The following is a 25746-nucleotide window of genomic DNA, read 5'->3' on the forward strand; positions in this document are numbered from 1 at the left end:
TAACAGGTGTTTACCACTTAACCACAGAAATCATTATCGTAGCACCGCTGCGCGGCCTGCCTTTTGTCCCTTGGAGTCTGGAACAGAGCCAGGTCTGCCTGGGGGGGCCTTTTTGGGTGAATATGGTCAGGGCTGACGTTGCAAAACTTAGTATATATCATCTTACTGGTTTCGTTCCCCTTAAAGCTAATTCCTCTCTCCCTTGCCATCTTCACGGTCTGTGCCCACAGCTGTCAGCATCCTCAGGGAGGAGGGGTATGAGAATTTTACCCACACTGGTTATATAATGACTTTCTACTTGAGGAAACAACTGAAAAGAAACGGAACAGAGAGAGAAACCCAAAGGTCAATGCTTAAACCGGAAGATTAGCTTATTCCCAGTGGGGTCTCAGGCAGCATGAGAGCTGGTAAATTGGGAGATTTTGGAACGGAGATTTTGACCTTATTCGTAGTGAGAGTACACTATGTGCCCTGCCTCATCCCCCCGCCCCCCGCCCCTTGTAAAACACACATTCTACCTACACGTAGCAGGGAATTAAGAGTATTAAGTAGAAAACGAAAAGAATCTCAAGAGCCCCAGACTTAGCATTAAAAATATAGGATTCAAATCAGGTGCTGCCATCAACCTGCTCTCAGGTTCATGGACTTTCTCTCTCAGAGCCTCAGTTTCCCCATGTGTAAAATGAGGAGGAAATATGGACCACAGTAATGACTCTCAACCCTGTGGAGTTCTAATCCTGAGAGCATGGAAGAGTTAAGATTATCTTTAAGGACCCCAACAGTTCTTCCAGCTATAAATGAAAACTCAATTCTTGGGCTTCCCTGGTGGCGCAGTGGTTGAGAGTCTGCCTGCCGATGCAGAGGATGCCGGTTCGTGCCCCGGTCTGGGAAGATCCCACATGCCGCGGACAGGCTGGTCCTGTGAGCCATGGCCGCTGAGCCTGCGCTCCGCAACGGGAGAGGCCACAACAGTGAGAGGCCCGCGTACCGCAACAAAACAAAACAAAACAAAACAAAACAAACTCAATTCTTGAGAGGAGAACAGTGCCATCTGCTGGTTTCACTTTGCACTTGGAAAATCCAAATACCTGCCAATGCAATGCCATGCAATTTGGTATTTATTAAGCGCCGACTCTGTTCAAGGCGTTGTAATGCACCTCTTAGACACACCTGAATGAGCTCCTTTCTATATGAAGGTCACAGTCTAGAGGGGACAATTGACGCATATATAAAGCTCTTTGATCCAAGGTGGGCAGTACATGGTCCCAGTGGGATTCTATGGGAAAAAGAGTGGAAAGCCTGGGGCCAGGGCCAGCTTCGTGGGCTTGTGACCTTGAAAGTCACACAAGGCTCTGTGCTTAGCAGGGCCCTGCCTTGATTTCAGGCTCTGCTATCGCTGTCTTGAAATTCTTAATAATTTTTGAACAAGGGGCCATATATTTTCATTTTGCCCTGGGTCCTACAAGTTATGTAGCCAGTCTTGCCTTGTGGAAATCTTGAAGAAGTTACTCTGTGAGCTGAGTTTGGAGAACAGGGCAGCAGTGGAGTAGAGGAAGAAACCTATTCTACCAAAGGGAAGGAGAGAGAGAGGGGCGTTTGATGTTAGATGGATTCAGGCTCGCAGCAGGGAAGACGTCCAAGGACAGTCCAGCAGCTGGAACTCAGAAGACGGGCCAGGGTTGGAGCTCTGAGGCCACAGACTTTCAGGTGGGTGCGTAGGTGGAACCAAGGGTCCTGGGGTGCCCTGAGGGGAGTGCAAAAAAAGACAGAGCTGCATGGCTGGGCCTGGCCTTTCAGGTCAACCTAGGTCCTTGGCTTCTAGGACTCCTGCCTTGTGGAGCGGTAGAGGAAGTTCTTGAGGGCAGGGCTGGAAAGGCCCTTGAGCCCTAACTCCCCATGTGATGTGCTACGAAACTCCTCTTAGCCTCTTTACAAGTGGCTTCCTGCTTCAACATCTTCCCGGAGCAGTGAGCTCAGACTCTCCTCGGGCAGGCACTCATGTCGAGGACATTTCCTATCAATTTGCTCTCTGCGTTCCTCAGCCAGGATCCACTCTCGGGGCCATGCCAGGCTTTGAACAAGCTTCTCTTTTCCCATCATTATGGGTTTCAGCTTGCTGATGGCAGAGGACAGAACTTAGCCAAGACTTTGGGGAGCCTAAGAGCAAAGCCCATTTCGCCCCCTTGGGAAATGTCAGCTGCTTCTTTTTCACGGGGGTTTCCATGTTCTAGGGGAAGAGTGTCACAGGAAATGAACTTAGAGTTCAAAGGAAGACCCAGAGGGGTGAGAACTCTCAACCCACATTTCAGACCAGTTCTCCCCATTCGGCACCCCCAGGGGCTGGTACAAGTAGCTGGCACCTCTGAGATCTGCCTCATTGTTCCAAAAGCCCGACCCAGGACCCTCCCTGTAGAGCGTGGACTTGGCAGAGGGTGGGAAGGCTGGGCAGGGATGAATTTTGATTTGGTCCCTGGGCTCCAAGCAAAGAAGCTACTTTCTTGGCTGGCTTATCGCCCAGTTGATCCCAGGAGTTCTGCCTGGAGTTGTCTTCGGAAAGTTTTGTTTTGTGTCCTGTGGTTGCCCCTGGGCCTGGGGTGCCACTCTGCTTGAGGTGGAGGGATAGTTAGTAGGGTAACTTATCCCCAGAGGCAACAGGTGGTCCCCAGGGCAGGGACAGGGACTCAGGGATGCTGGCTGCTTCTGAACCCCCATTCCTCCTCCAGAAAGGGTCACAAATGTAAGCTATCTTCTCCATCTCACGTGTGGTCCTTTCCTCTGTGTGTACGGGGGGCGAAGTACACTGAGGCACCTCCCTCTGTGTGGAGGTGGGTCATACAGATCAGACTCTGCCTTGGATAGGACAGCAGAGCAATCTCTGACCCTCAGGACTGCATTTTACTGGGCCTGTGAGAGAAATGCCTGGGTAGACAGTTTAGATGGCAAGACCTGACCACCACACCAAGGACCTAACCAGCCACCAAAGTTGTGGACCAGAGACCAAACAGCCCGCATGGGTACTGTGCCTGGCTCCAGCCATAGGAAGAATAAGGAGGGTTAGGGCTTTGTATTGCAGGCTGAAACCCAGTACTCCAGGGCGGGGGCCCCATGCTCCCGAAGGGACTCAGTGCTCTGAGTGGGATCCAGTGTTCCACGTAAGACCTGGTACATCAGGGCAAGCAGGCCACGCCTCAGGAGTCCATTGCCCCTTGCCCGGATGTGTGAAACTATGGATTTCCTCTTCTAGGGGAAACACAGCTGCCGGGAGGGGAAATGCTCTAGGCTTGGAATTTCACGCACTTTTCAGAGTGTGTGGAACTGTATGCAAGACACATAGAGAGATGGAGAAAGACAAAGATGGAGGGATAGGGATGCACAAATAAGAGAGATTTACAAAGTTACTGAGGGACGGAGAGTGTGTGATTGATTTAGAGAGTGAACCAGAAACAAAGACAGGGAAAGCCACACTCCTGACTGGACACAAAGGGAACGTCACTCAGGTCGTGTCTTCCTAGCTGGAAAAGGATGAGCGAGTGACCCGTGTTAGACCCACAGGGACGGGTTTCTAGGGCGAGAGGCTTCTGCTGCTCGGGCTGCAGCCTTCAATTCCGCAGCACAGGGGCAGAGGGCAGGGCCCAGGACCCAGGAAACCGGCCGGGGATCAGGCCCCGCGTCCAGCCCGCGCCTGCTACGTCTGGATGAAGAGGTGGAAGTTGGTGCGTGTAAACTCGTGGTGGATGCTCTCCAGGAGCGCATCGGCGTCGGCGGCGGGCGCAGAGGCACCCGGAGGCCCGGACCGCACGCTGTACTCCGGGGTGTAGGTGAAGGAGAAGGCGCTGGGGTAGAAGAGGCCGTCGGCACGCACGAGGCTCACGGGCACTGTGATGGGTGTGCGCAGCCAGCGCCAGTCGCTGCCGAAGGCGGCTATGTCTGGTACCACGCACACGAGGGACCGCGGGCTCCTGGGGGCGGGGCATCGAGGTCAGGGCTGCAGTGAGAGTGATGACATGCATCCCCCCACCCCTAACCTGCTTCGTTCCCTGGGACCCATGGGAGTCCCCCCTCCTCATACCTGTACATGGTTTCGGCCTCCACTTCCCCGAACCAAACCTTGAGCCCCGCGTGGAGGTTTTCACCGTGGAGCTCCAGTGTTGCCACATCGCCCCCGCCACTCAGCTGGGGGAGGGTGAGACCAGGGGGTGTGGGAGAAGCGGTGGCCGAGAGCCCGCAGCCCTCCCTCACCTGCACTCCCACCCTCCAGCGCGGTCGGTATCCACGCCCACCAGCGTCCCCCAGCGCGCGATTCACCTCCAGGGTGCTGATGAGGGGCACCGGAGTGACAGGCTCCCGGGTACACGCCAGGCTGGTGCTGAAGGAGAATTCCACTGACTCGGTGCCGATGATGGTCCAGCAAGAGCTGTCATTGAGCACCGCCTTGTTCGCCTCCTTGGGGCAGGGGGAGGCCTGGGGGGAGATCCGAGGGGATGGCGCAGAAGCCGCGGATGGTGGCTGTCAGCGCGTCCATCCAGCGCAGTGCAGAGGCTTCCGCGTTCCTAGCGTTCTGGTCCTCGGCTCTGCGGTTTACCTGCCCTGTGAGCTTGGACAAAACCCTTAAGTTCTCTCTTTAGAGTTAAATCAGCTCGCTGGACTAGCTGGTTTCTAAAGGTGTATTTTCTTAGAATTCTAGAATTCCATGTTTTTAAACATTGTGCAATTCTGTGCCCTAACATTCCAAAATTTAAAAATTCTTTGGGAGGGATTATTGCTGAATAATAATGTTATTTTCTACATGTTATGGTTTTCTCTCTTATGATAATATAATAGTTTATTTATATTTATAGTAATATATTATTACTATGATAATAATAGTAATTTTCCACAATTCTGTCTTAACATTCTACGATTCTAATCGTCTTTGCTCAATAATACTCAATACTATTACTTATTATTATTTTAATTTACATTCTACAATTTTATATCACAACATTCTATGACTTTAATATCCTTTGGGAAGGAGTATTGCTCAACACCATTATCACTATTTTGTCTACATTCTCTGATTCTGTCCCGATAGTCTACGATTCTAACGTTCCACGGGAGGCAGTATTGCTCAGTAAGTAGCAGCCATGATGCTGATGGTGACCTTACGTTCTACGTTCTCAGCATTCTGACTTTCTGGGACGCCTTGGTGCTGATATTCTCTGCTTCTCACCTGAAACTGCACCACCTTCTCTGTGGCGAGACATAAGTAGGTGCCACCTCCTCCTGGAGGACCACCTGGGAACTGGAATGCACACTTGTGCAGCTGGGAGATGGGCTCATCCACGTCGAGGAGTGCACACTGTTTAGCTACTTTGCGGATGATCTACAGCAAAAGGGTGGGAGGAAGCGTGGCAGCAAGTTGCCTGGGTGCCCACAGGCTTCCCTTCTCTCTTTCTTCGGTAGCCAGGCAGGACACTGGCATATTCCCCCCACGCCAGCGCTCGACCTCCACCCAGCCCCACAAAGCACTGAGTATCCCAAGTGAGGATAGGTGTCATCATGCTTTGGGCTCTCACTCTCCAGCGCTGCACTTGTGGGTCACACCCTCTGTGTGGATCTGGGGTGACCCCTCCAGCTGTGCCCTTCCTTCCCATACCATTGGAGGTAGTGTGATGCCCGTGACCGTGCAGATCAGCTGCACCAGGGAGCCGTAGTGGACATAGCCCTCTCGAGGCGGGAAGTCTCCCTGGGAACAGTGTTCATCAGCTGGGAGTAAAAAGAAGGAGGGAAGGAAGGAGGGTTTCAGGGGTTCCAAGCTTCTGCCCCAAATCCCACCCTTCTTGCCTCTAGCTCCACCTCACATTGCACATGGGTCTTATGGGCAAGGTTGGCACACAGGAAGGCAGCTAAGGCTGAAGATTCTCAGCCTGGAGATGTCATTTGTGGCCATCCTTGCGAATGTCTGCCCCCTGGGGTGGGGGCTGAGTTGAGGGAAGGGGCTGGACACTGGAGTCTGAATAGCTTGGATCAGTCACCAACTCATTGGGACCTTTGGCAAGTCTTTTTGTGTTTCTGAGCCTCTGTTCCATGGGGCAAATTTTACTTTCCTTGAGGAGTTGTGAAGATTTAAAAAGGGAATGCATGTGAAGTGCCCAGCCCCAGGCCTGCTGGTGGGATTACCCAGGTGGAGAGTGAAGGCAGCCCACTGGCGCGCACTGGCCACGAAGTCCCCATTCTCCACAGAGAGGTAGCGCGTGGAGACCGTCTGGGAGCGCAGGCGGTTGAAGAGGGAGACCTTTGAGCCCGAGGATATGCACACTGTGAGGGGAGGTGGAATCAGTGCCCCTGCCTGGCTTGGTCCCTTGGACTTGCCAGGTAAGTTCCCATCCTCTGTCCCCTGAGCCAGTCTGGCTCAAATTCCCAGACACACTGGGCATTCATATGTCACCGCTATTTATCTAGCACCTGCTGTAGTCCTGCTTCTGTACCTTTGTCTGGTTCTTTTTGCTGCCTGGGCATCCTTCAGTTCAATAAACAGAATTTTATCAAGTAGTTACTAAGTGCCTACTTGGTGGCTGGCACTGTGCTGGGTACTGGGTGCCAAAGGGTGAATTAGACCCAGTTTTGCTCTAGAGGAGTTCACAGTCTCAGAGGGGAGACAGGGAATAAATATAAAATTTCCATATGATATAGTGAGGGCTGGCTGGGTTAAGGAGGGCTTCCTGGAGGAGGTTATACTCTCAGCTGGGAAGCATGAAGTAGGTAGGAGTTGCTCAGGGGGCTGCGTAAGCAAAGGCTGCGTGGTGTGAAACAGCAGTACATTTCTAGGGCTTGACATTGATCTCTTCCAGCCTTTTAACACGGGCTCAGAGCAGCCACTTTGTTTTCTAATTGGATTTTGACCACCTGGGGAGAAAGCACTGGGTCATCGCCCTCTCTCCCCTCACAGCGCTAGGCATACTGTTGGTGCGCAATGTATACTTAACCCAAGTTCCTATCCATTGCATAATGATGATAGCTGATGCTTATTGTGTTTCAGGTACTGTTTTAAATGCTTAAAATGTGTTAGCTCTTTTGCTTCTCTTAACAACCCTCGGAGGTAGATAATATTATCTCTACTCAAGAGAACAACTCCCTCTAGATCACACAGCTAGCCAGTGGCAGAGCCAGGATCGAAACCCAGGCCGCCTGGCCCCAGAATCTGCACTCGAAACCATCACACTACACCACTTTACCCCTGCCTGGCCCTTTCCTGACACCAAGGGCCAGCCAGAGCACTGCCTGGATCTGAGACATTCTTCAAGGTTTTTAACAGACAGTAAGGTGTAGGGGTGGGAGCTGGGCTTCACAGTCACATTGACTCAAGTTCAAACCCTGGGTGGGCCATTTTCTAGCTGGGAAAACTTAGGCAAGTCACCTGAAGGTGACAGGCCCAAATATTTCTTTTCCTCCTTCCTTCCTTCCTCCCTCCCTCCCTCTCTCTCTCTCTCTTTCTTTCTTTCTTCCTTTCTTTTCTGGCCACGCTGCATGGCATGTGGGATCTTAGTTCCCTGACCAGGGATTGTACCCGCGTGCCCTGCAGTGGAAGCGCTGAGTTTTAACCACTGGACCGTCAGGGAAGTCCTAGGCCCAGATATTTCTTAAATGAATGCATGAACGTTCCAAACCTCATTTTCCTCATCGATGACTCACCTTACAAGGATGAGCATCAAACAGGGTGATGTATGTATATACCTGCCAAGAAAGTCCCCCGTCCCCTACTTCTCCCTTCCATCTTCCAGCGAGGGTAGCAGTGATGTTGTCATTGTCATTCAGGCTTTGTTTCCTCGTATTTTCAAAGCCATCAGCCCTGGGATTTGTCACTTGGCATCCAGGGCAGTACTTATCTCAAACTGTCTCTTTGATCAGCTGTGTGTGTCTCTCTCCTCTGCTAGGCTGTCCGTTCCTCCAGAACAGATACTTGCATCTATATCAGGCACTGGATAAATATTTTTAACTGAATTTCCCCTGCCCTTTCATCATCACTTTTTTTTTTTTTTTTTTTTTTTGCAGTACGCGGGCCTCTCACTGTTGCGGCCTCTCCCCTTGCGGAGCACAGCGGCCATGGCTCACGGGCCCAGCCGCTCCGCGGCATGTGGGATCTTCCCGGACCGGGGCACGAACCCGCGTCCCCTGCATCGGCAGGCGGACTCTCAACCACTGCGCCACCAGGGAAGCCCTCATTATCACTTTTAATCTGTCTTTGGCTCAGCACCTGCCGACCATTTTGGGGACCCCCCAACCTCAAGTCGGCCTCTGTCCCCTTCCCTCTGCTCTTGCCTCTCCAACTTTTCCCATTCCCCGACCTAAGCCACACACCTACTTACCCAGACCCCGCCCCCTTCCGACTCAAACTCCACCTCTCCCACTCTGACCCCAACCCTACAATCCAGGCATCTCCCCCTCCCCCCTCCCAAACCTAGCAGCTTCCAGACCAGGGGCACCTCCCCGCCCCGCCCAGCGGCCAGGCTCCACCCCGCTCACGATCGGTGTTTTTCAGCGACTGCTTCTTCTGCGAGGGCTTGGAGATGACCTTGATGAGGCGGCTGTGGAAAGTGCCCAGCTCCCGCCCCCCTCGGAGCACTAGCCGCAGCACCAGCCGGAAGTGCTTCCTCTTGTCTGCGTCCGAGATATACAGGGTCTTGGCGCAACCGAATTCCTACAGGGTTGGCGGAGATGGGTCGTCTCACCCAGCCCTCAGTCCCTGGATGAACTGACTTTCCCCAGTTATCTGACGTCCGCCCCGTCGGACGTGACATGAAGCTGCACGTCCAAGCTCTTGGGCGCACCCTCAAGGCAGAACCCCGGTCTCTCGGCATCCTCACCTATCTTTTGGCTTCTGCAGGGGAGTAAAGGAGCCCCCCTGCCCCAAAGAGAGAGGCAAGGATGGGAGCAAGAATCGAACCCCCTTCCCATGCGCTCTCACCCTGGAGTCCGGCTGCTCTTCGAAATTCAACTTCTGCGTCTCGGCAGCGCTGCCGGACGCGCCGTCCAGTCCCATGTAACCGCAGACGATGGGCCCGGTCTCCCCTGCCTGGTGGGCTGGAAAGGGACGCGAGCGGGCTCTGGAGGGACTCAAGTGTCAGGCAAGCTTAGTTCTCGCCGCCAGAGGGCGCGTTGAGACTGCGACTGAGAACCGCCCCGCTCCCGAGCCCTACTGAGGGTCCCCTTACAGAGGGTGGCGCCCGGCATCCCTGGAGTCCGCCCTCACCTTGGCCCTGCACTGGCTTCACCCTCCATCCGGGACCTGCGAGGTAGACACAGGGCGGGGGGCAGAAGAACCTGCGGAGACATGTAAGCGCTGGACTCGTGTATCCATCTCCCCTTGACTGTCCTGTAGGCGTCTCAAAGGTAGCAAAGACCAGACAGAATCCTTGATTCCCCCCACACACACATCTTTCTCACCGCTCTCCCCAGGCTTCTCCATGACTGTGAACCCCATGAACACCCGAATCTTTCTTTCTTTCACATTCCTCATTCAATCCATCCGTAAGTCCTATCCACTCCCTTTAAAACATATCCAGAATCCACTGACTTCTCACCACCTCCACCTTAGTCCCTACTGCCATAGCTTTTTGCCTGGACCTCTGCAGCAGCCTTCCAACTGGCCTCTCTGCTTCCACTCCTACCCGCTTCAACCTGTTTTTCACACAGCAGCCAGAATGTGTTTTTAAAAAAATTTTTTTAGACTATGTTACTCATCTTCTTAAAATCCTCCAGCCGTTTAAATTCAAAGTCCTCACATGATCTGGCCGCTGCTTGCCTCTCCAACTTTACTTCCTGCAATGCCCACCTCTTTCTCTAATCCCAGCCACTCTGACTTCTTTTGTCCTGGAACAGGCCAAGCTAGTACTGTGTCAAGGTCTTTGTGTTTCCTGTTCCTTCTAATTGGAACACGCTTCCCTGTGATCTTCTCATGTCTGGCTCCATTTTCACATTCAAGTCTTAGTTCAGATGTCACCTCCTTAAAGGGTCTTTCTACCACCTTGACCTTGCTAGCTAAAGTACATCCCCGCTCCTCAGTTTCTATCACCTTTCCTGGTTCTATTTCCCTTCTAGCTCTCACCACAATCTGGAAGCCTCTTGTTTACTGATTTGTGAGGAGTTTATTGTCTGTCTCTCCCACACGACAGTGAAGATGCCAGGAGTGCAGGGACCATAGCTGTCTTGTTCAACTGTACGCCTGGTGCCCAGCAGTGCCAGAGAGCCTGACACATGATAAGCACTCAGTAGGTAGTTGTGGAATGAAAGAATGAATGAATGGGTGAATGAGGGAGTGAATGGGGACTAGAGATTCACAGGGAGGTTCTGCTATAAACCGAAGTCAGGGCTGATGGTGGCTGAAGGAAAAGGCCCCTGATTGGCCAATAGCTGAGCCCTGAGTCCTCTCCAGGTTCTAAAAGACACTAAAAAGGGAGGGGCACACAGGGCAGAAGGTCGGGTCGCAGGGACCTTGGAGGGCCACTGAGGGACCTACCGCTTCTCATTTCCATATGATTTCTGGGCCACCTTGGCGTGCAGGATCCGCACCGTCTGCTCGCACTGTTGCTGTAGGCACTGGCGCACACCTTCCCTCAGGACCGCGGCGGGCTCTGGGGATGACCTGGGAGTGGGGACAGACCGGCCGCCCACAGCAGGGAGCGTCAAGGGGCGAGGTGGCATAGCGCGCCCGAAGGGGGCAGGTGGAATGCAATGAATGGGAGGAAGGGACTGTTCTAGGTCTGCCCCCTGGGGGTCAAAGAGAAGAAGCCTTAGGCAAGGGAGGGGACTTGGGTGCAAGCTGTGGGCTAAATATTTGGGTTGCGTGGTGCTCACTGAGGTCTGCCTGGAGCCCACCCGGGACCACCCAGGCGCCATTCTGCAAGTCTGGCTCCACTCCCATTGCAGCCTGGAGCACTGGGGAGAGGCCCCAGAGCCACAGAGGCCCCGCTTGTGCCGGTCTTGTGATGGAGGCAGAGTTTGTGAGGGCGCCTGGCTTCCCTGCACCCTGGGGGGACCCACCCCGGTGCAGTCTTGATGGGGGGGGGGAGCTTTTGCTGGACCCCTGGACCAGAGTGCTCTCTCGCGTACCTGCAGATGCCTGGGAAAATGGATGGGCCCCCAAACTCTGTGCCCAGGATCCTGGGGGAATATTTTCGTCTTTTCCAGGTTAAAGCAACACTCTCAGCCCCCTTTCTCCCAAGAGAAGGTGCCTGTTGCTGTCTTAGCTTTCCTTCTCCTGATTACAGGGCCTCCATCGGCCCTGTGGAGTGGGCCAGTTAGAGCCTAGGGGCCTGGTGGCGTCTTCGCCTGGGAGTTTTGATGGGTGAGGGTGATGGGCCCAAGACCTAAGTAATTGCAGAGACCGTGGAAAGGCGTCGGTGATGGCGGAATTTGAGGGACTACCAGGTGGGGCCTGGGAAGAGCAATGAACCCTGAGGCTACCCTCTTCGCAGGATCAGAGTGCGGGACCTCTCCCCACCCCTGGAGGGGACGGCGGGGGATAAGAGCCGGGCCGCGCCCTCGGAAGCGGAGCCAAGCAGCCGGCGGCCGAGCCAGGCCCCGCTCCGCCCCTTGGGGCTCTCCCCGGGGAAGGGCCTCGGAGGCTTCCAACGCATTCCAGCTGCGGAGAGCGTAGCCGCCCAGCCTCCAACCGTAGCCCGATTCCGGCCCCGCAGCTGGCGTCTGCGGCTCCAGGGGTGGCGGGAGCAGGGGGCGCCGCGCGGGCCCCGCCCCAGCCCTTGGAGGAAGGGGAGTCGCTCCCTACCAGTGGGAGGGGTCGCGGCCCGCGTTCCCCCTCCCCACCCGCCAGCCCCCGGGTTAAATGCGGCCGCCGCCTCCGCTCGCTCCAGCTGCCTGGCCGTCCGCACCTCGGGCACGCTTCCTGCGCCGTTACCTGGTCCAACTGTCCGGGAGGCTCCGCCCGTCGGCTCCGCTCTGCGGCCGCGCCTCCGAGCTGTCCGGCAGGCTTAGGTGAGTCAGAGGGCCTGGGTGCGCTGAGGGGTCTGCGGGGAGCAGGCATCCAGCCAGACCAGGCGACCATATTTAAGCGCGGCTGCACCGCCTACGATGCCCCCGTCCGACCTGCTGTGCCCTTCCCCACCTATGTAGGGTCCTTTCCAAATTGAGGCCCCACCAGCACGGCCGCCAAAATGGAGAGGGGGGGACTTTTTCCCTGACCTCCTCCCTCCAGGAACCTCCCCCCCCGGGTCCCCCCCCCCCCACGCCGCTCCCCGGAACGTCCTCAAAGTGTTTATTCTTCAGCCAACCCTTGAGGAATTATTCGCAGACCTCTCCTCCCTCAAGAGTCCACTTTCCCCACCCTAAGGGCATTTCTTCTTAAAGCTATGATTAACCGCCTCAGAGGCGCTCTGGGTTCTAGTGTCAGCTTTGTCACCTTGCCACGTTGCTGTGTGACCCAGGCAAGACATTACCCTCTCTGGTCCTGCTTTCTTCCTCTGTAGAATGAGGGGTTGGAAAGGTGATGAACTTTGAGGCAAGGACTATTTCGACTTTCTAGGATTGGGTGGAGGTGGGGCGCCAGGCGAGATGTTGGCTCAGGCCAAGAGCAAGATAAGGGGAAACTTAATCAAGGTTTGGGGGCTCAGAGGCTTCTGCAGGTAGGAACGGATGGGAGGCAGCGAAGGCCCCTGTGCCTTTACCCTCATACTCCGCAAGGGTGCTCGCCTGCCTTGACTGTGGCCCAAGCTGGAGAAGGCATTCCACACCCTCCCACCTCCAGCTGGCACATCTGGCTTAGTCACCCTCCCACGATGGGTCCTGCCAGAGGGATTTTTGTTCCTCTACCAGGCCTGAAAGGCGAAGACGGTGAGGATCCAGGACGGGAAGGGCGCCTGTCGCTCCCTCCAGGCACCCGACCTTGCTCAGAATAGGACCATTCACGGAATTGGGGAGGGGGCGGGGCTGCGGTTGGATTAGGGTCAGCTGGCCCCCTCTGCCAAGAAACAGAAACAGAAAAATGGCTAACACAGCTTCAGCAGGGGGTGCGGGGGTGGGGGTGGGGTAGGGACCCAGGGAGCGAATGGAAGGAAAAGAGGTGACGCCTAGGGGTCAGGTTGCCAGACAGCTCAGAAGGGAGAAGGGAAGCCAGGAGTCCTAGGTTCCTTTGCAGCTCGGCGGGCCACCTTCTTGGGCCTCACTTTTCCCATCTGTATAATGGGAGTCCTTCATGACTCTCAAGGGGCGTCGCCAAGGGCCGCGGGAGAGTGAGCGCTCACCTGCCCCCACAGGGTCCATGGCTGCGCTCCGAGGCCCGGGCCGGCTCGCGTCCGGGGCGCGTCCAATGCCACTGTCCCCGGAACCCTGCGCACTTCTGCTCTTTGGCCCTAACGCCGGATATATTCTGCCCGGGCCTTATCTCCAAGGCCCTGGGGCTCCCAGCCCCCTATTTGCTTTGGGCAGGGGCACCTGCTGGGCAGATGTGGGCTTCCCACGGCCACCTAGCCAACACAGCCAGACGCGCGAAGGCGCTCCCTGGCGGCCTCTCCTGAGAGCTGGCGGGAAGGGGCGGCGCCAAGTCGCGACTTCATCTGCGTGGAGGGTTTAGACCAACGCGATGCAGGCCTGCAATGGGGCGGTGCCTGTTTGGCTGTGGGGTGGGTTGGGGGGGTGGGCGGGAGGACAGTCACACAGAGGCGCCTTGTATGCAGAGAGGAGGGGGTGCGGTGGGGAATCGTTTCCCTCTGCAAAGGTTCACGCGGGCTGGTTCTCGGAACCCCGCAGGCGTAGGATTGTATCCTGGTGCAGCCACTTTCTTGCCGCGCGACTTCGGGTACTAGCGCTGAAGTTTTCTGAGCCTGTTTCCTCATCTGTGCGATGGGAACAACAACAGCCTTAGACCCATAGAATTGTCGAGAGGGTTCAATGAATGCCACGATGCATGAAAAACGTTTAACATCGTGGCTGGCATTAAGGAAAGGCTTTTCCTTTTTATTTTATTTTATTTTTAATATTTATATATTTAGCTGTACCGGGTCTTAGTTGTGGCATTCAGGATCTAGTTCCCTGACAAGGGATCAGACCCAGGCCCCCTGAATTGGGAGCGCGGAGTCTTACCCACTGGACCACCAGGGAAGTCCAAGGCTTTTCCTTTTTAAATTCTGTATCTTTTTTTTTTTTTTTTTTGTATGTGTTGGGTCTTCATTTCTGCGCGAGGGCTTTCTCCAGTTGTGGCGAGCGGGGGCCACTCTTCATTTCTATGTATTTACTATTCTGCAGTTCTGCAAAGCAGAATTCCTTGTGTTTCCAGCAATCTCACCGTGATGAAATTTTTTTATTACGAAAAATTTCAACATACACAAAACTAGAGAGATTAGTAAAATAAACCCATGACCCTCCTCCCCCTCAAAATGCCCATCACCTAGAATAAGAACTCTGCAAATTCTACTGCTTTGCTATTTTCCTTCCTCCCTTCAGGCTCTGATACCCCTGTTCTCTGTTCCCCGAGGGCGATGAGGGGGCGTCTATGCTCGCAGCTGCCCATGTTCCTGCTCCTTCTCCAGCCCTGGGAAACCCAGCTCCAGTTCGCAGGTGAGCCAGAACCCAGCCCTCAGAAGCAGGGGGAGGGGAGCAAAAGCAGGTTCTCCATCTGCAGCCAACTGCCTGCTGGGGAGAGCAAAACAAGAGCTTTGGAACCATAGCGCTTGGGTTCGAGTTCACAGCTTCAACTCTCTGGGCCTCAGCTTTCCCATCTGCAGGATGTGGCTTGGAGGTACCCAAGTTGGGCTCATGCAGAACTGTCCAGTTGGTGTTTAATTTTTTTAAGTTAATTGAAAAAAATCAGGAGATTTCACATAAAAACCCTAATTTTGGGCTTCTCTTGAAAAGACCCAAGATCTGCCAACATGGGGTTGGCAGATCTCACAGCTGCAAGGCAACATTTGTCTGGAGCTGCCCACTTTATGAGCTATAGAGGCTCTCTGGGTCCTCCGTCCTAACCCATCACATTCACTCATTTATTTATATTTATTTATATTGCCTGCCTAACTCCTGTAGGCATTTGAGTTTGCGACGTCCCCTCGCCCTCCTTGCAAGTGGATAACACCTCCTCAGTATAGCCCTCAGAGCTGTAGGATAGAGATTTGGTGCAGTCTCCCAGTCCAGGCCCTCCTCAAATGCTGCGTGAGTGGATGGAGCTAACCTGCATTTGCTAGGTTAAGACTGTGCTGGGCGCTGTTACACCGTGAGAGCACCATTCCGCCCTGGGTTTCTGTGGGGTTCTCCCGGGACGTGAGGCTTGGCTAACCTAGGAAAGTCCTCCCTGATCTCCTCGCAGGTCCCAGGTGCCGTACTGGGCCCCTGGATTTGGTGTTCGTGATTGACAGCTCGCGCAGTGTGCGCCCCTTCGAGTTCCAGACGATGCGGCAGTTCCTGGTGAGCCTCCTCCGCAGCTTGGACGTGGGGCCCAACGCCACGCGCGTCGGCGTGATCCAGTATTCGAGTCAAGTGCAGAGCGTCTTCCCGCTCGGAACCTTCTCACGCCGCGAGGATATGGAGCGCGCCATCCGCACTCTAGTGCCACTGGCGCAGGGCACCATGACCGGGCTGGCAATCCAGTACGCCATGAACGTGGCCTTCAGTGTGGCCGAGGGCGCGCGCCCGCCGGAGGCGCGCGTGCCGCGCGTCGCTGTAATCGTGACCGACGGGCGGCCCCAGGATCGTGTGGCCGAAGTGGCGGCGCAGGCGCGCGCCCGCGGCATCGAGATCTATGCCGTGGGGGTTCAGCGCGCTGACGTGGCCTCCCTGCGCGCCATGGCGTCCCCCCCGCTGGACGAGCACGTCTTCCTCGTCGAGTCCTTCGACCGTATCCAGGAATTTGGCCTTCAGTTCCAGCGCCGGCTGTGTCGTGAGTGAGGGGAGCGCTGGAGCGAGACTCGAACTCTCCAACCGCTCCGATTCTCATTCCCACCACAGTGAATCCTATCCCCCTCCCGGCTGGCCCCGCCCACGCCATCTTTAGCCCCTCCCAACAGGCCGTGGAGTTGCCCTGGCTTACCGCGGGTTGTGTGGAATTCCAGCTCTGCCCATTTTTGCTCAAGGCTTCGCCCACAAGGAGCAACGTTTAGCGTGCCCGCGTACCTTGATGAGCTGTTGTGGTTTACCACAGGCTTAATGTCTAACTCCAAAACCGCCTCTCTACACAAGAAGCACCACCCCTCAAGGCTGAGAGCCATCGCCCACTCCGGGCGTCAAGCCCCGCCCACTTGGGGATGACCCCTCCCCCTCTCGTTTTAGCCCCTCCCACAATGCTGCAAGATCTGTTCTCGTCACACCTTGAGTTATGCCGCTTACCTTGATTTAGCATCTCTCTTCTTCCTCTACTTTACACCGTATAGTCTTCCCTTCTCCCACTGACAGCTCTGGCCCCGTGCTCCTGTCTTCCGAGCCTATTCACAGGGGCCACTGAGGACCTATACTTTCCCTAAGACCTCCCACCTGTATTGGCCCCTCTCAACCAAGTCATATTCCATCTAAAGACATCCTTGAGCATGGGGTCTGCTCTGACCTCATTCAGCTCTCTCTTGTTGGAGGGTTCTCCCCATCTGTCCCCTGCTGATTCTACTCTTGTATGTCCTCAGGAAAGGACCTGTGTGCTGAGGGGGGACACGGCTGCCAGCACCAATGTGTCAGCTCCCCCGGCACGTTCCACTGTGCCTGCAACCCCGGCTACCGGCTAGCAGCAGATGACAAGAGCTGTTTGGGTGAGAGCTACCCCCACCCTCCAGTCTCACTGCTCCTGAGCCTTCTGTGGCTCCCCATTGGCCTAGCATCAGTACAATGAGTCTGGAAGGGCCTTTGGAGGTCAAAGTCCAGCTCCCTCACTTTACAAGTCTAGGAAAGGGAAGGTGTCGCTTGGGGTCATGTAAGTCCTTGGTGGGACCAGGGCTAGAAATCTTGACCTCACAGAGGTCATACAGTTAATACAGTTAAGTGTATTTTCTATAGCCTTGTCTCCCCCCTCTTTCAGGCTCATCTCCTACCTGGCTTCAAAACAGCTCCCAAACTTGTGTAATTTCACAGGCATATCCTTACTGTTTCTGTTACTTGACAGAATTGGGGTCTCCATACATCTCCTACATTCCCCACCCCCATATACGCTGCTCATTCCTGCTTCTGCATCTCAGTTCTTTCCGGGCTGCTCACCTGGGCTGCTCTTGCCACTCCTCTTTGCAGCTGCAGATCTCTCAAGGCCTGGCTCTTCATGTTTGCTTTCTGAAAAGCTATGACACACAATGCCTTGCTTATACAGTTAGGATTTTTCCCCCTGTGTATGTATGTCCAATCCTTTGATCATAACGGCAGCTGTCATTTACTGTATGCCAGGTTAGCATCAGACATTAAGCTAGGAGTGTTAGTTACATGCATCATCTCTCAAGCTCACCACATTCTGGAAAAAGAGGTCCTGTGTTTCCAATAACCCAGATGTCAGCTGGGGTCTTCTTGTTTCTGGGGCTTAGAAAAGGCTGGCGTGAAGCCCCATTTGATGACCTGTGAACATTCAAAACCCTTCCCAAGATCTCCGGGAATTCCCCAAGTGCTTACATTCTGTGGTCACCTCCAGCTCTGAGCTTCTGCTGAATTCAATTTATGGGTCCTCGCGCAGTTTCTCAGTCCACACATGCTGTTCTCGTCCTGTGGATGTAACTCAGCCTCTTCCTTGGTTGACACACTTGTGCACACAAGGGCGTGTATATGTTAAGTCACGCATACGTCTATTTTACTAAAGATGGGGAGTGGACAGAGGTGTGACTTACATCTAAGTGAAGTCAAACATACACACAGAAAAAGAAACACCCATTATTTATAATTGAATATTAGGCACCCTTGATCCCGAAAGTCCTCAGTCACCCCTCTATAGGGGATTTTCCATTGGCAAACTCAACCCACAGTAAATCATCTCCACACCATCTCTCTTGTCCTTTTTTTCCTCTCTCCACTCCCCATCTCTTTTCTAGGAACCCCACATTCTCACACTTTTATGCAGGGCATCTCATCTCTCTCCAGCCCCTATTCCCCAGCTCAGCTCTAGGCCATATTTGCACATCGAAACCATGAAGATACTCAGCGCGGCAATAGTTCACCCTCCTCAGAAGGCAGTTGTAAATAACAACTGTTCTCTTCCATTATATCCCCATTTTGCAGATGGGGAAATAGAGGCTCAGACGGGTAAAGTGGCAGAGCCTCACTAACTCTGGTCCTCCTCTGTGAGTTAGTGAACATTTTGAGGGCAGGGGTCCTGTCTTCTACAACTGTGGATTCCCATTCTTATGCCTGGCTCAGTCATGGGCCCACTGGGATACATCTGGAGCTTGAATTGGGAGGGCCGCTTGGCTCAGTAGGAAGGGGGCCTTTGCTTGGAGGAATTACAGAAGCCTGGGTACCACGCCAGACTTATTAAGTCAGGATTTTGGGTGGTTGGGGTCCAGGCATAGGTATTTTTAAAAAGCTCCCCAGGTGGTTGTGCTGTAAGGGCTGACAAGGGCAGCCCCAGGGCATAGCCTGACCTCACCTCTTCCTCAGCCCTCGACCTGTGCACTGAAGGGACCCATGGCTGTGAGCATCACTGCGTCAGCTCCCCGGGCTTCTATTTCTGTCGCTGCCGAGCTGGCTTTGTACTCCAGCAGGACCAGAGGAGCTGCAGGGGTGAGCGAACCCCCCCGATTAGCACCTGGACCAAGGTCTCTGATGGCTTCAGGCAGAAGTGACATCTTGCTGTCTCTTCCTTCCCACCAGCCATTGACCACTGCAGCTTTGGGAACCACAGCTGCCAGCATGAGTGTGTTAGCACCTTTGGTGGGCCACGGTGCCGCTGCAGAGGGGGCTACAACTTGCTGCCCGACGGCAGGAGCTGTCAGGGTGAGGAGGGGTCTCCTGCATTTGTGCAGAGCGACGAGGGATCTTAGCTGGTGGAGTCCACCCTGACTCGTTCTGTCTTGTCTCTCCTTTAAGCCCAGGACCTTTGCAACGGCGTAGACCATGGATGCGAGTTCCAGTGCGTGAGTGAGGGCTTCTCCTACCGCTGCCTGTGCCCTGAGCGGTGGCAGCTCCAGGCAGATGGCAAGAGCTGCAGCCGTGAGTTATGGGTGGGAAGGGGTTCTGTCTGCCTCTGACCCACTGCCCACGTTCTGATTATCCTTGACTCTGTCCTGTCCTTGCTGTGGCCCAAGAATGTGGTATGAGTGTGTGTGTGTGTGTGCGCTGGTGGTGGTGGAGTTGGAGGGTGTGCCATGCCCTGCCTCCATGTCTTTCCCCTCAATCTTCTACCCTGCTGCCAAGGTTAACTTCAAAAATACATATTTGATCACATTTCTCCCCTGCTCGAAAGCCTTCTGTGGCTCACCAGTGCTTACAAAATAAAGATCAAATGCCTTACCCCTGAGTTTTTCAAATGGCGGGTGTAACCACAGTGGATACACAAATGCTGGGTGTAACCACAGTGGATAACAAAATCAAATTAGTGGGTTAAAAACTAGAAATTTTTTTAAAAAGAGAGAGAGAAAATAGAGTTTACTGCATGGATGTAGAAAGAGTAAGTATTGTTTCACGAAACTTAGTTTTAATTATATGTGAGTATAAGTGCATCATGATGTATTGTTACATTATTATTATTAATTATTATTTTTTTTTACTGTGGGTTGTGGTCAAATTTTTGAAACCACCGCCTTAGGTCATTATAATCTAGCTTGAGCCAACCCCATCAGCCTGTCTCCTGACAAACTTGAACATTTGAGCCATACTGGCCTGCCCATTCCCAAACGTGTCCAGGGCTCCCAGCTTCCATGCCTCCACACACATTGCCCCCAACATCTAGAATGTCCCTTCATGCCTTGGAGAACTCCTACTCATCCCTGAAGATCAAATCACATGTCACCACCTCCATGCAGCCTTCCTCACTAGCTCCAGGAAGAATGAATTACCCCTACCTTGCTCCCTGCAAGCCCCTCTATTCAAGCACTTTCCTTGATGGTAGCAAATGGCATGCCTCACTGCTCTGCTCTATCCTGATATCCTATGGGTCAGGATTATGTTTCATTTATTGGCGAACCTCCTTCAGGGCCTAGCAAGGTCCCTGTCTCAGAACAGGGGAGGCAATCTTGTAGAGTGATTAAGAGCTTGGGTTTTGGGGTCAGACAGACCTGGCTTCAAATCCTGGCTCAGCCACTACTAGTGGTGGAATCCAGAGCAAATAAATGACTTTATCCTTCAGAATCTCAGATTCTTAGAAAATGGGGATAATACCCAAGGTTATTGGGAGAATTGAATAAAAATATATAAAGCACCTAGCCCAGTGCCTGGTACATGGTAAGCTGTCAAATAGTAATGTTTTTGTTTTTATTTATTATTGTTAGTAGTGGTAAAGTTTAGAATTCTGTCTGATACATAGTAGATGATCAATAAATGGTAGCTATTGTGATGATGATGATTAAAAAGATGCTTTTAGCAGGCTTGTGGTAAGCGCTTAATAAATGGCAAAGATTATAATGATGCCACCGATGATAATAATAATTATTATTAGTTAGCACAGTGCCTGGCATAGGAAGGACTTCACACATAGTATCTGTTATATAATAAATGTTTGCGAGTGAATGAATGAGCAGGTGGCTGCTGCCAGCCAAGGATCTGATCCCTTAATCCCAGCTCTTCTGCTCGGGTGGGCGTAGGGTGCCAGGAAGGCCACGTGGACCTGGTTCTGCTCGTCGATGGCTCCAAGAGCGTGCGTCCGCAGAACTTCGAGCTGGTGAAGCGCTTCGTGAACCAGATCGTGGACTTCCTGGACGTGTCCCCGGAAGGCACGCGCGTGGGGCTGGTGCAGTTCTCCAGCCGCGTGCGCACCGAGTTCCCACTGGGCCGCTACGGCACGGCGGCCGAGGTGAAGCAGGCGGTCCTGGCTGTGGAGTATATGGAGCGCGGCACCATGACCGGGCTTGCGCTGCGCCACATGGTGGAGCACAGCTTTTCAGAGGCGCAGGGCGCGCGGCCCCGGGCGCTCAACGTGCCCCGCGTGGGCCTGGTCTTCACCGACGGCCGCTCCCAGGATGACGTCTCAGTGTGGGCGGCGCGCGCCAAGGAGGAAGGTGGGCTTGGCGCGGGCCGCGCTGGCCTGAGGTTGGGTTGGATGCGGGGAGGCGGCTTTCCCGAGACCTAGGGTGCCCCCTTGAGTCCCTCGACGCTGCAGGCATCGTCATGTACGCCGTGGGCGTAGGCAAGGCGGTGGAGGAGGAGCTGCGAGAGATCGCCTCGGAGCCAGCGGAGCTGCACGTGTCCTACTCCCCCGACTTCAGCACCATGACGCACCTGCTGGAGAACCTCAAAGGCAGCATCTGCCCGGGTGAGCACATCGGTCTCGGGACCCCTCCCCTTCTCTCACTGCCTACCCTCCGAGACCTCCCGGTCCTATTCGTTCCCGCCCCCTTCGTTGAGTGACAGACAGGGGATGGGCTCGCTGGACAGAGCCTCTTTACTCAAAGTGTGGTCCGTGGACCGGCAGCAGGGCTGTCACCTAGTGGTTTGTTAAAACTACAGCATTTCCAGCGCTCTCTAGACCTACCGAATACAGTTTTGCACTTTGACGAGACCCTCAGGGGATTAGCATTACGTTAAAGTGTAAGAAGCACTGGACTAAACTACCTGTTCCCCAAATTAGTGGGCGTTCAGAATAATTTGGGGGGAATTTTTTCAAAGGCACGTCCAACTCAGCATTGGTGAGGGGAGCCACATCATAAGCCCTTTACCTTGTTGGGATTCAACTTTACAGACCTGGCAAAGCGGCAGGACTGGGTGTGTTTCAGGTGCACAAAGATGTGTATTAAGTATATATATTTAATATATATTTATTTCCTTGATTTCCCCATCTGCAAAGTTAGGAGCCTTTCTGGACCTGTTATCAATACCATTGATAAACATGACTTACAGACTAAGATATAACTTTTAAATCATAACAGCAACTCTGTATTGAAGGCCAAGTGCCAGGCATTGTACTGTAATATTAAAAATGGCACACGTTTACAGAATTCAGTGAATCTAAGATACCATCCCTTGTAAGATTCATTATTTTCTATACTGCTAAGAAAAAAAGGATGCCAAATTTAATTGTAAGGCAACCAATTGGATTTCAGAGATGTTGAAATGTATGAGGAAATAGACTTGGATCAGTGGGTCTTTTAAAAAAATATTTATTTATTTTATTTTTTATTTTTGGCTGCGTGGGGCTCATGGGATCTTATGTTGCAGCGCACAGGCTCTGTAGTTGTGGCACACGGGCTTATTCCCCCCCTGCCCTGCGACATGTGGGATCTTAGTTCCCCCACCAGGGATCTAACCCCATGTCCCCTGCATTGGAAGGGGGATTCTTAACCACTGGACCACCAGGGAAGTCCCCTGGATCAGTGGTTCTTAAACATTAGTGTGCCTCAGACTCACCTGGAAGGTTTGTTAAAACACAGATTGTTGGCTCCAACCCCAGAGTTTCTGACTCAGTAGGTCTGGGGTGGAATCTGATCATTTGCATTGCTAATAACTTCCTAGGCGTTGCTGATGCTGCCGGTTCAGGGACCACACTTGGAGAACCATTGGCCTAGTTGAAATACCCTATAAAGTGTTTCCTTGCAACAGGAAATGCTCTAGATCTGCACGCTCCAATAAGGTAGCCACTAGCTACATACACCCATTTAAATTAAATTACATTAAATTAAATAATTTAGTTCCTCAGGTGCACTAGCCACATTTCAAGTTGAATAACCACCTGTGTCTTGTGGCTACCGCACTGGACAAGGCAGATACAGAACATTTCCTTCACTACATAAAGTTTCATTTGGACAGTGCTGCTGTGGACTCTTGCTACTCAAAGTGTGGTCCACAGACCAGCAGCAGCATCACTTGGGAGTTTATTAGAAATGCAGTGTCTCAGCCCCTTCCCTGTTAAGAACAAGAATCTATATTTTAACAAGATCTGGTGATTCCAATGAGCATCAAGGTTTGAGAAACCTTCTAAGATGTGTACACACACGAAAATCACTGAATCCTGAGCACCGCCGGACGAAAAGGTGTTCTCATTGTATCCATTTTTACAGGTAAGGAAACTAAGGCTTAGAAAGGTTGAGGGGGTTTTCCAATATCTCACAGCTACCTAGCTGGTACTCATCCCAGGTCTGTCCAAATCCCAAACCCGAACACTCAGCCGTAGGCCGGGTGGAGGGATATCGGAGAGCCTCAGCCAGGGCTGGTTGGTCCTCCTCCAGCTTCTCACTCCCCCACTCTCTGTGCCCGGCTGCCAGAGGAGGGCATCAGCGCGGGGACAGAGCTTCGGAGCCCCTGCGAGTGCGAAAGTCTTGTGGAGTTCCAGGGCCGCACGCTGGGGGCGCTCGAGAGTCTGTCGCAGAATCATATCCTTTGGGTCCAGGGGCGCGGACTGGAGGGGAGAAGGGACCCCCGCGAGCCCCGGTGGCTTCCTTAACCGCTCACTGGCCCAGCTGACGGCGCGCCTGGAGGATGTGGAGAACCAACTGGCCACCCAGAAGTGAAGGCCGCGGGTGGCCCGGACCCGGGCAAGGGGGGCGGCCCCGCGGACTGGGCCCCCTCATGCGCCTTCCGGGCGCTGGGGCCGGGCAGAAGCTGGGTCCCTCAGGCTTGGGCTGTCGGGGGGGAGGCGCTGGCGGGCTTCCAGCGCTGCGCTCGAGCTGGCCTCGCCTGGACCAGAAGCCGGACTGCGGGGGATCGTGGGAGGGGATGTGGGGGACGCGTGCTGCGCTCAGTTCTTTGTAGGATTTCTTTTTTTGTTTTCTTTTTCTTACAAAAAAAAAAAAAAAGAACAAAAAAATCTGGTTTCCACGGGGTCGGTGTGCGTGTCTTGCTGTGCCGCCAGGCGGAGGGGAGGCCAGACGGAGCGCGCTCCGGCGGCGCCCGGGCGGCGTCTCCTCGGAGAAAGGCGCATTGTGCGGGGGTCGGGCCGGGGGGCAGGGGACCGGGAGCTGCTTCCCCCCGCTTGTTTATTCAGCTGAGAACAGATGGCTCCTTATGCAGGCTGCGGGAAGGGAGGGGGCTCCACGGGTACCCTGGGGGTCTGGGCAAGTCTGCGCCCCCCATCCCCCAGCGGATCGGACACCTCGCTCTCTGGCCGTGCCTATCTCCTGGTGTCCCCGAGTCTGGCTCAAAAACTGTTCGAACTGGGCGGGGCGGGGGCGGGGGTGTTGGCGAGAAGCGGGAGGCGGTAATCGAATCCCCTAAAGGGACGGGAGCGGGGAGGATAGGTGAGTTTCGCCTGGATTTTATCTCCCTGCACTAGATAGGAAAAGGAGGGGGTGTCAGCCAGGACCTCTGGCCCAGAGTAGCCTTCCCAGCCTGTGTTTTACCTCCAAAAAAACAAAATAAAAACGAATCCTCTTTAGGTAAAGAGCACAAACTGGTACAATTTCCCAAGTGCAAAGATGAAAATACTTCCAGTCCTAGAGTGATTATGCGCAAATTACTCTGGGTTTGTTTCCTCATGTGTAAAATGGGGATTGAAATCGTTATGCCCAAGGGTGATGGTGAGAATGGAGGAAATTATTCTAAGGCATCTGACCTTGTGCCTGGTACTACGTATTAGGCTCTCAGATGGCAGCTTTTAACTATTAATAGCTAACATGTTTAGTCTTGGGCATTATTCAAAGTGATTTGCAGGTATTTTCATTTTATTCTCACAGCCTTGTGAGGTAGGAATTATTGCCTTTATCATTCCCTTTTACAGACAAGGAAACTGAGTCAAAGAGAGGTTAAGTTTCCCAGAGTCACATGACAAGTAAGAAGATGAACCAGGGCTTCCCTGGTAGTGCAATGGTTAGGAATCCGCCTGCCAATGTAGGGGACACGGGTTCGAGCCCTGATCTGGGAAAATCCCACGTGCCGCGGAGCAACTAAGCCCGTGCGCCACAACTAGTGAGCCTGTGCTCTAGAGCCATGAGCCACAACTGATGAGCCCGTGTGCCACAACTACTGAAGCCCGTGCACCTAGAGCCTGTGCTCCGCAACAAGACAAGCCACTGCAACGAGAAGCCCGTGCACCACAATGAAGAGTAGCCCCCGCTCGCCGCTCGTGCAGCAACAAAGACCCAACGCAGCCATAAATAAACAAATAAATAAAACAAATAAAAATGATTTAAAAAAAAGAAGCTGAACCCGTGTGTTTTCATTTCCTGTGGCTGCTGTAACATCACCACAAATTTAGTGGCTTAAAAAACACACAAATAATTTTTGAGGTTAGCAGTCTAAAAGGGGCTGGCAAGGCTGCATTCCTTCTGGAAACAATTGTTTCCTTGCCCTTTCCAGCTTCTAGAGACTACCAAATTCCTCTCATCACCTCAACCTCTGCTTTGGGCATCATACCGCCTTCTCTGACTCTGACCTTCCTATCTCTGTTGCATAAGAACCCTTGTGATTATACTGGGCTGACCCAGATAGTCCATGATAATCTCTCCATCTCAAGCTCTTCATCACGTCTGCAAACGCTCTTTGCCATGTAAGGTAACATATTCACAGATTCCAGAGATTAAGTTGTGGACATCTGTGGGTGTGTGCGTGCGTGTGCATTATTCTGCCTACCACACAGGGCTTGAAGCCAGGAGGACAGAGCTCAGAGCAGGCACTTCCAAGCACGCACATGCCTGGCCCCTCACTGGCCATGGCGAGGAGGGAGAAAGATGATTGAGAAAAGCCCCCGAGTTGGGGGAGCCCAGGGCTGGAGGGGGTAAAGTC

General features: G+C 53.5%; 2 protein-coding genes across 4 annotated transcripts; one reads left to right on the forward strand and one right to left on the reverse strand.

Annotated features, from left to right (window-relative positions):
• Positions 1 to 3685: 3685 nt before the first annotated feature.
• Positions 3686 to 13254, reverse strand: RBPJL (recombination signal binding protein for immunoglobulin kappa J region like). The gene is made up of 12 exons (XM_060032701.1): positions 13236 to 13254; positions 11894 to 12002; positions 10496 to 10621; positions 9230 to 9300; positions 8945 to 9060; positions 8503 to 8677; positions 6160 to 6297; positions 5636 to 5745; positions 5210 to 5362; positions 4306 to 4461; positions 4070 to 4173; positions 3686 to 3959 (listed from the first exon to the last, which is right to left on the reverse strand). Exons 1-12 carry the CDS (start codon positions 13252 to 13254, stop codon positions 3686 to 3688), a joined length of 1551 nt encoding a protein of 516 aa, XP_059888684.1.
• On the forward strand, positions 11765 to 23827 carry MATN4 (matrilin 4). 3 transcript variants are annotated; one of them, XR_009522199.1, is made up of 11 exons: positions 11765 to 11970; positions 14434 to 14547; positions 15293 to 15862; positions 16596 to 16718; positions 18538 to 18660; positions 18751 to 18873; positions 18967 to 19089; positions 20679 to 21092; positions 21194 to 21346; positions 22965 to 23071; positions 23487 to 23827. XR_009522199.1 is itself a non-coding variant. In XM_060032700.1 (11 exons), the coding sequence occupies exons 2-11, from the start codon at positions 14469 to 14471 to the stop codon at positions 23535 to 23537; spliced, it is 1875 nt and encodes a 624-aa protein (XP_059888683.1). In that variant the 5' UTR covers positions 11765 to 11970; positions 14434 to 14468; the 3' UTR covers positions 23538 to 23822. The 3 variants fall into 3 exon arrangements, 1 of the variants encoding a protein (XP_059888683.1); XR_009522198.1 differs by lacking the exon at positions 23487 to 23827 and adding an exon at positions 23292 to 23399 and having other exon boundaries at positions 22965 to 23087; XM_060032700.1 differs by lacking the exon at positions 22965 to 23071 and adding an exon at positions 23292 to 23398 and having other exon boundaries at positions 23478 to 23822.
• The last annotated feature ends 1919 nt before the right edge of the window (positions 23828 to 25746 follow it).

This window comes from Delphinus delphis, chromosome 15 (assembly GCF_949987515.2).
Source record: "Delphinus delphis chromosome 15, mDelDel1.2, whole genome shotgun sequence".
In the NCBI taxonomy this organism is placed as follows: domain Eukaryota; kingdom Metazoa; phylum Chordata; class Mammalia; order Artiodactyla; family Delphinidae; genus Delphinus; species Delphinus delphis.

Bases quoted from the DNA above. Each gene is read 5' to 3' on its own strand.
- MATN4 (XM_060032700.1), top strand. From the start codon at position 14,469: ATGAGGGGGCGTCTATGCTCGCAGCTGCCCATGTTCCTGCTCCTTCTC. The intron at 16,719-18,537 runs GTGAGAGCTACC...CCTCTTCCTCAG, and splicing joins AGATGACAAGAGCTGTTTGG to CCCTCGACCTGTGCACTGAA. The intron at 21,093-21,193 runs GTGGGCTTGGCG...TCGACGCTGCAG, and splicing joins GGCGCGCGCCAAGGAGGAAG to GCATCGTCATGTACGCCGTG.
- RBPJL (XM_060032701.1), bottom strand. The intron at 10,622-11,893 runs GTAACGGCGCAG...CCCCACTCCCAG, and splicing joins CTCCCGGACAGTTGGACCAG to GTCATCCCCAGAGCCCGCCG. The intron at 9,061-9,229 runs GTGAGGGCGGAC...GTCCCTTTCCAG, and splicing joins GAAGCCAGTGCAGGGCCAAG to CCCACCAGGCAGGGGAGACC.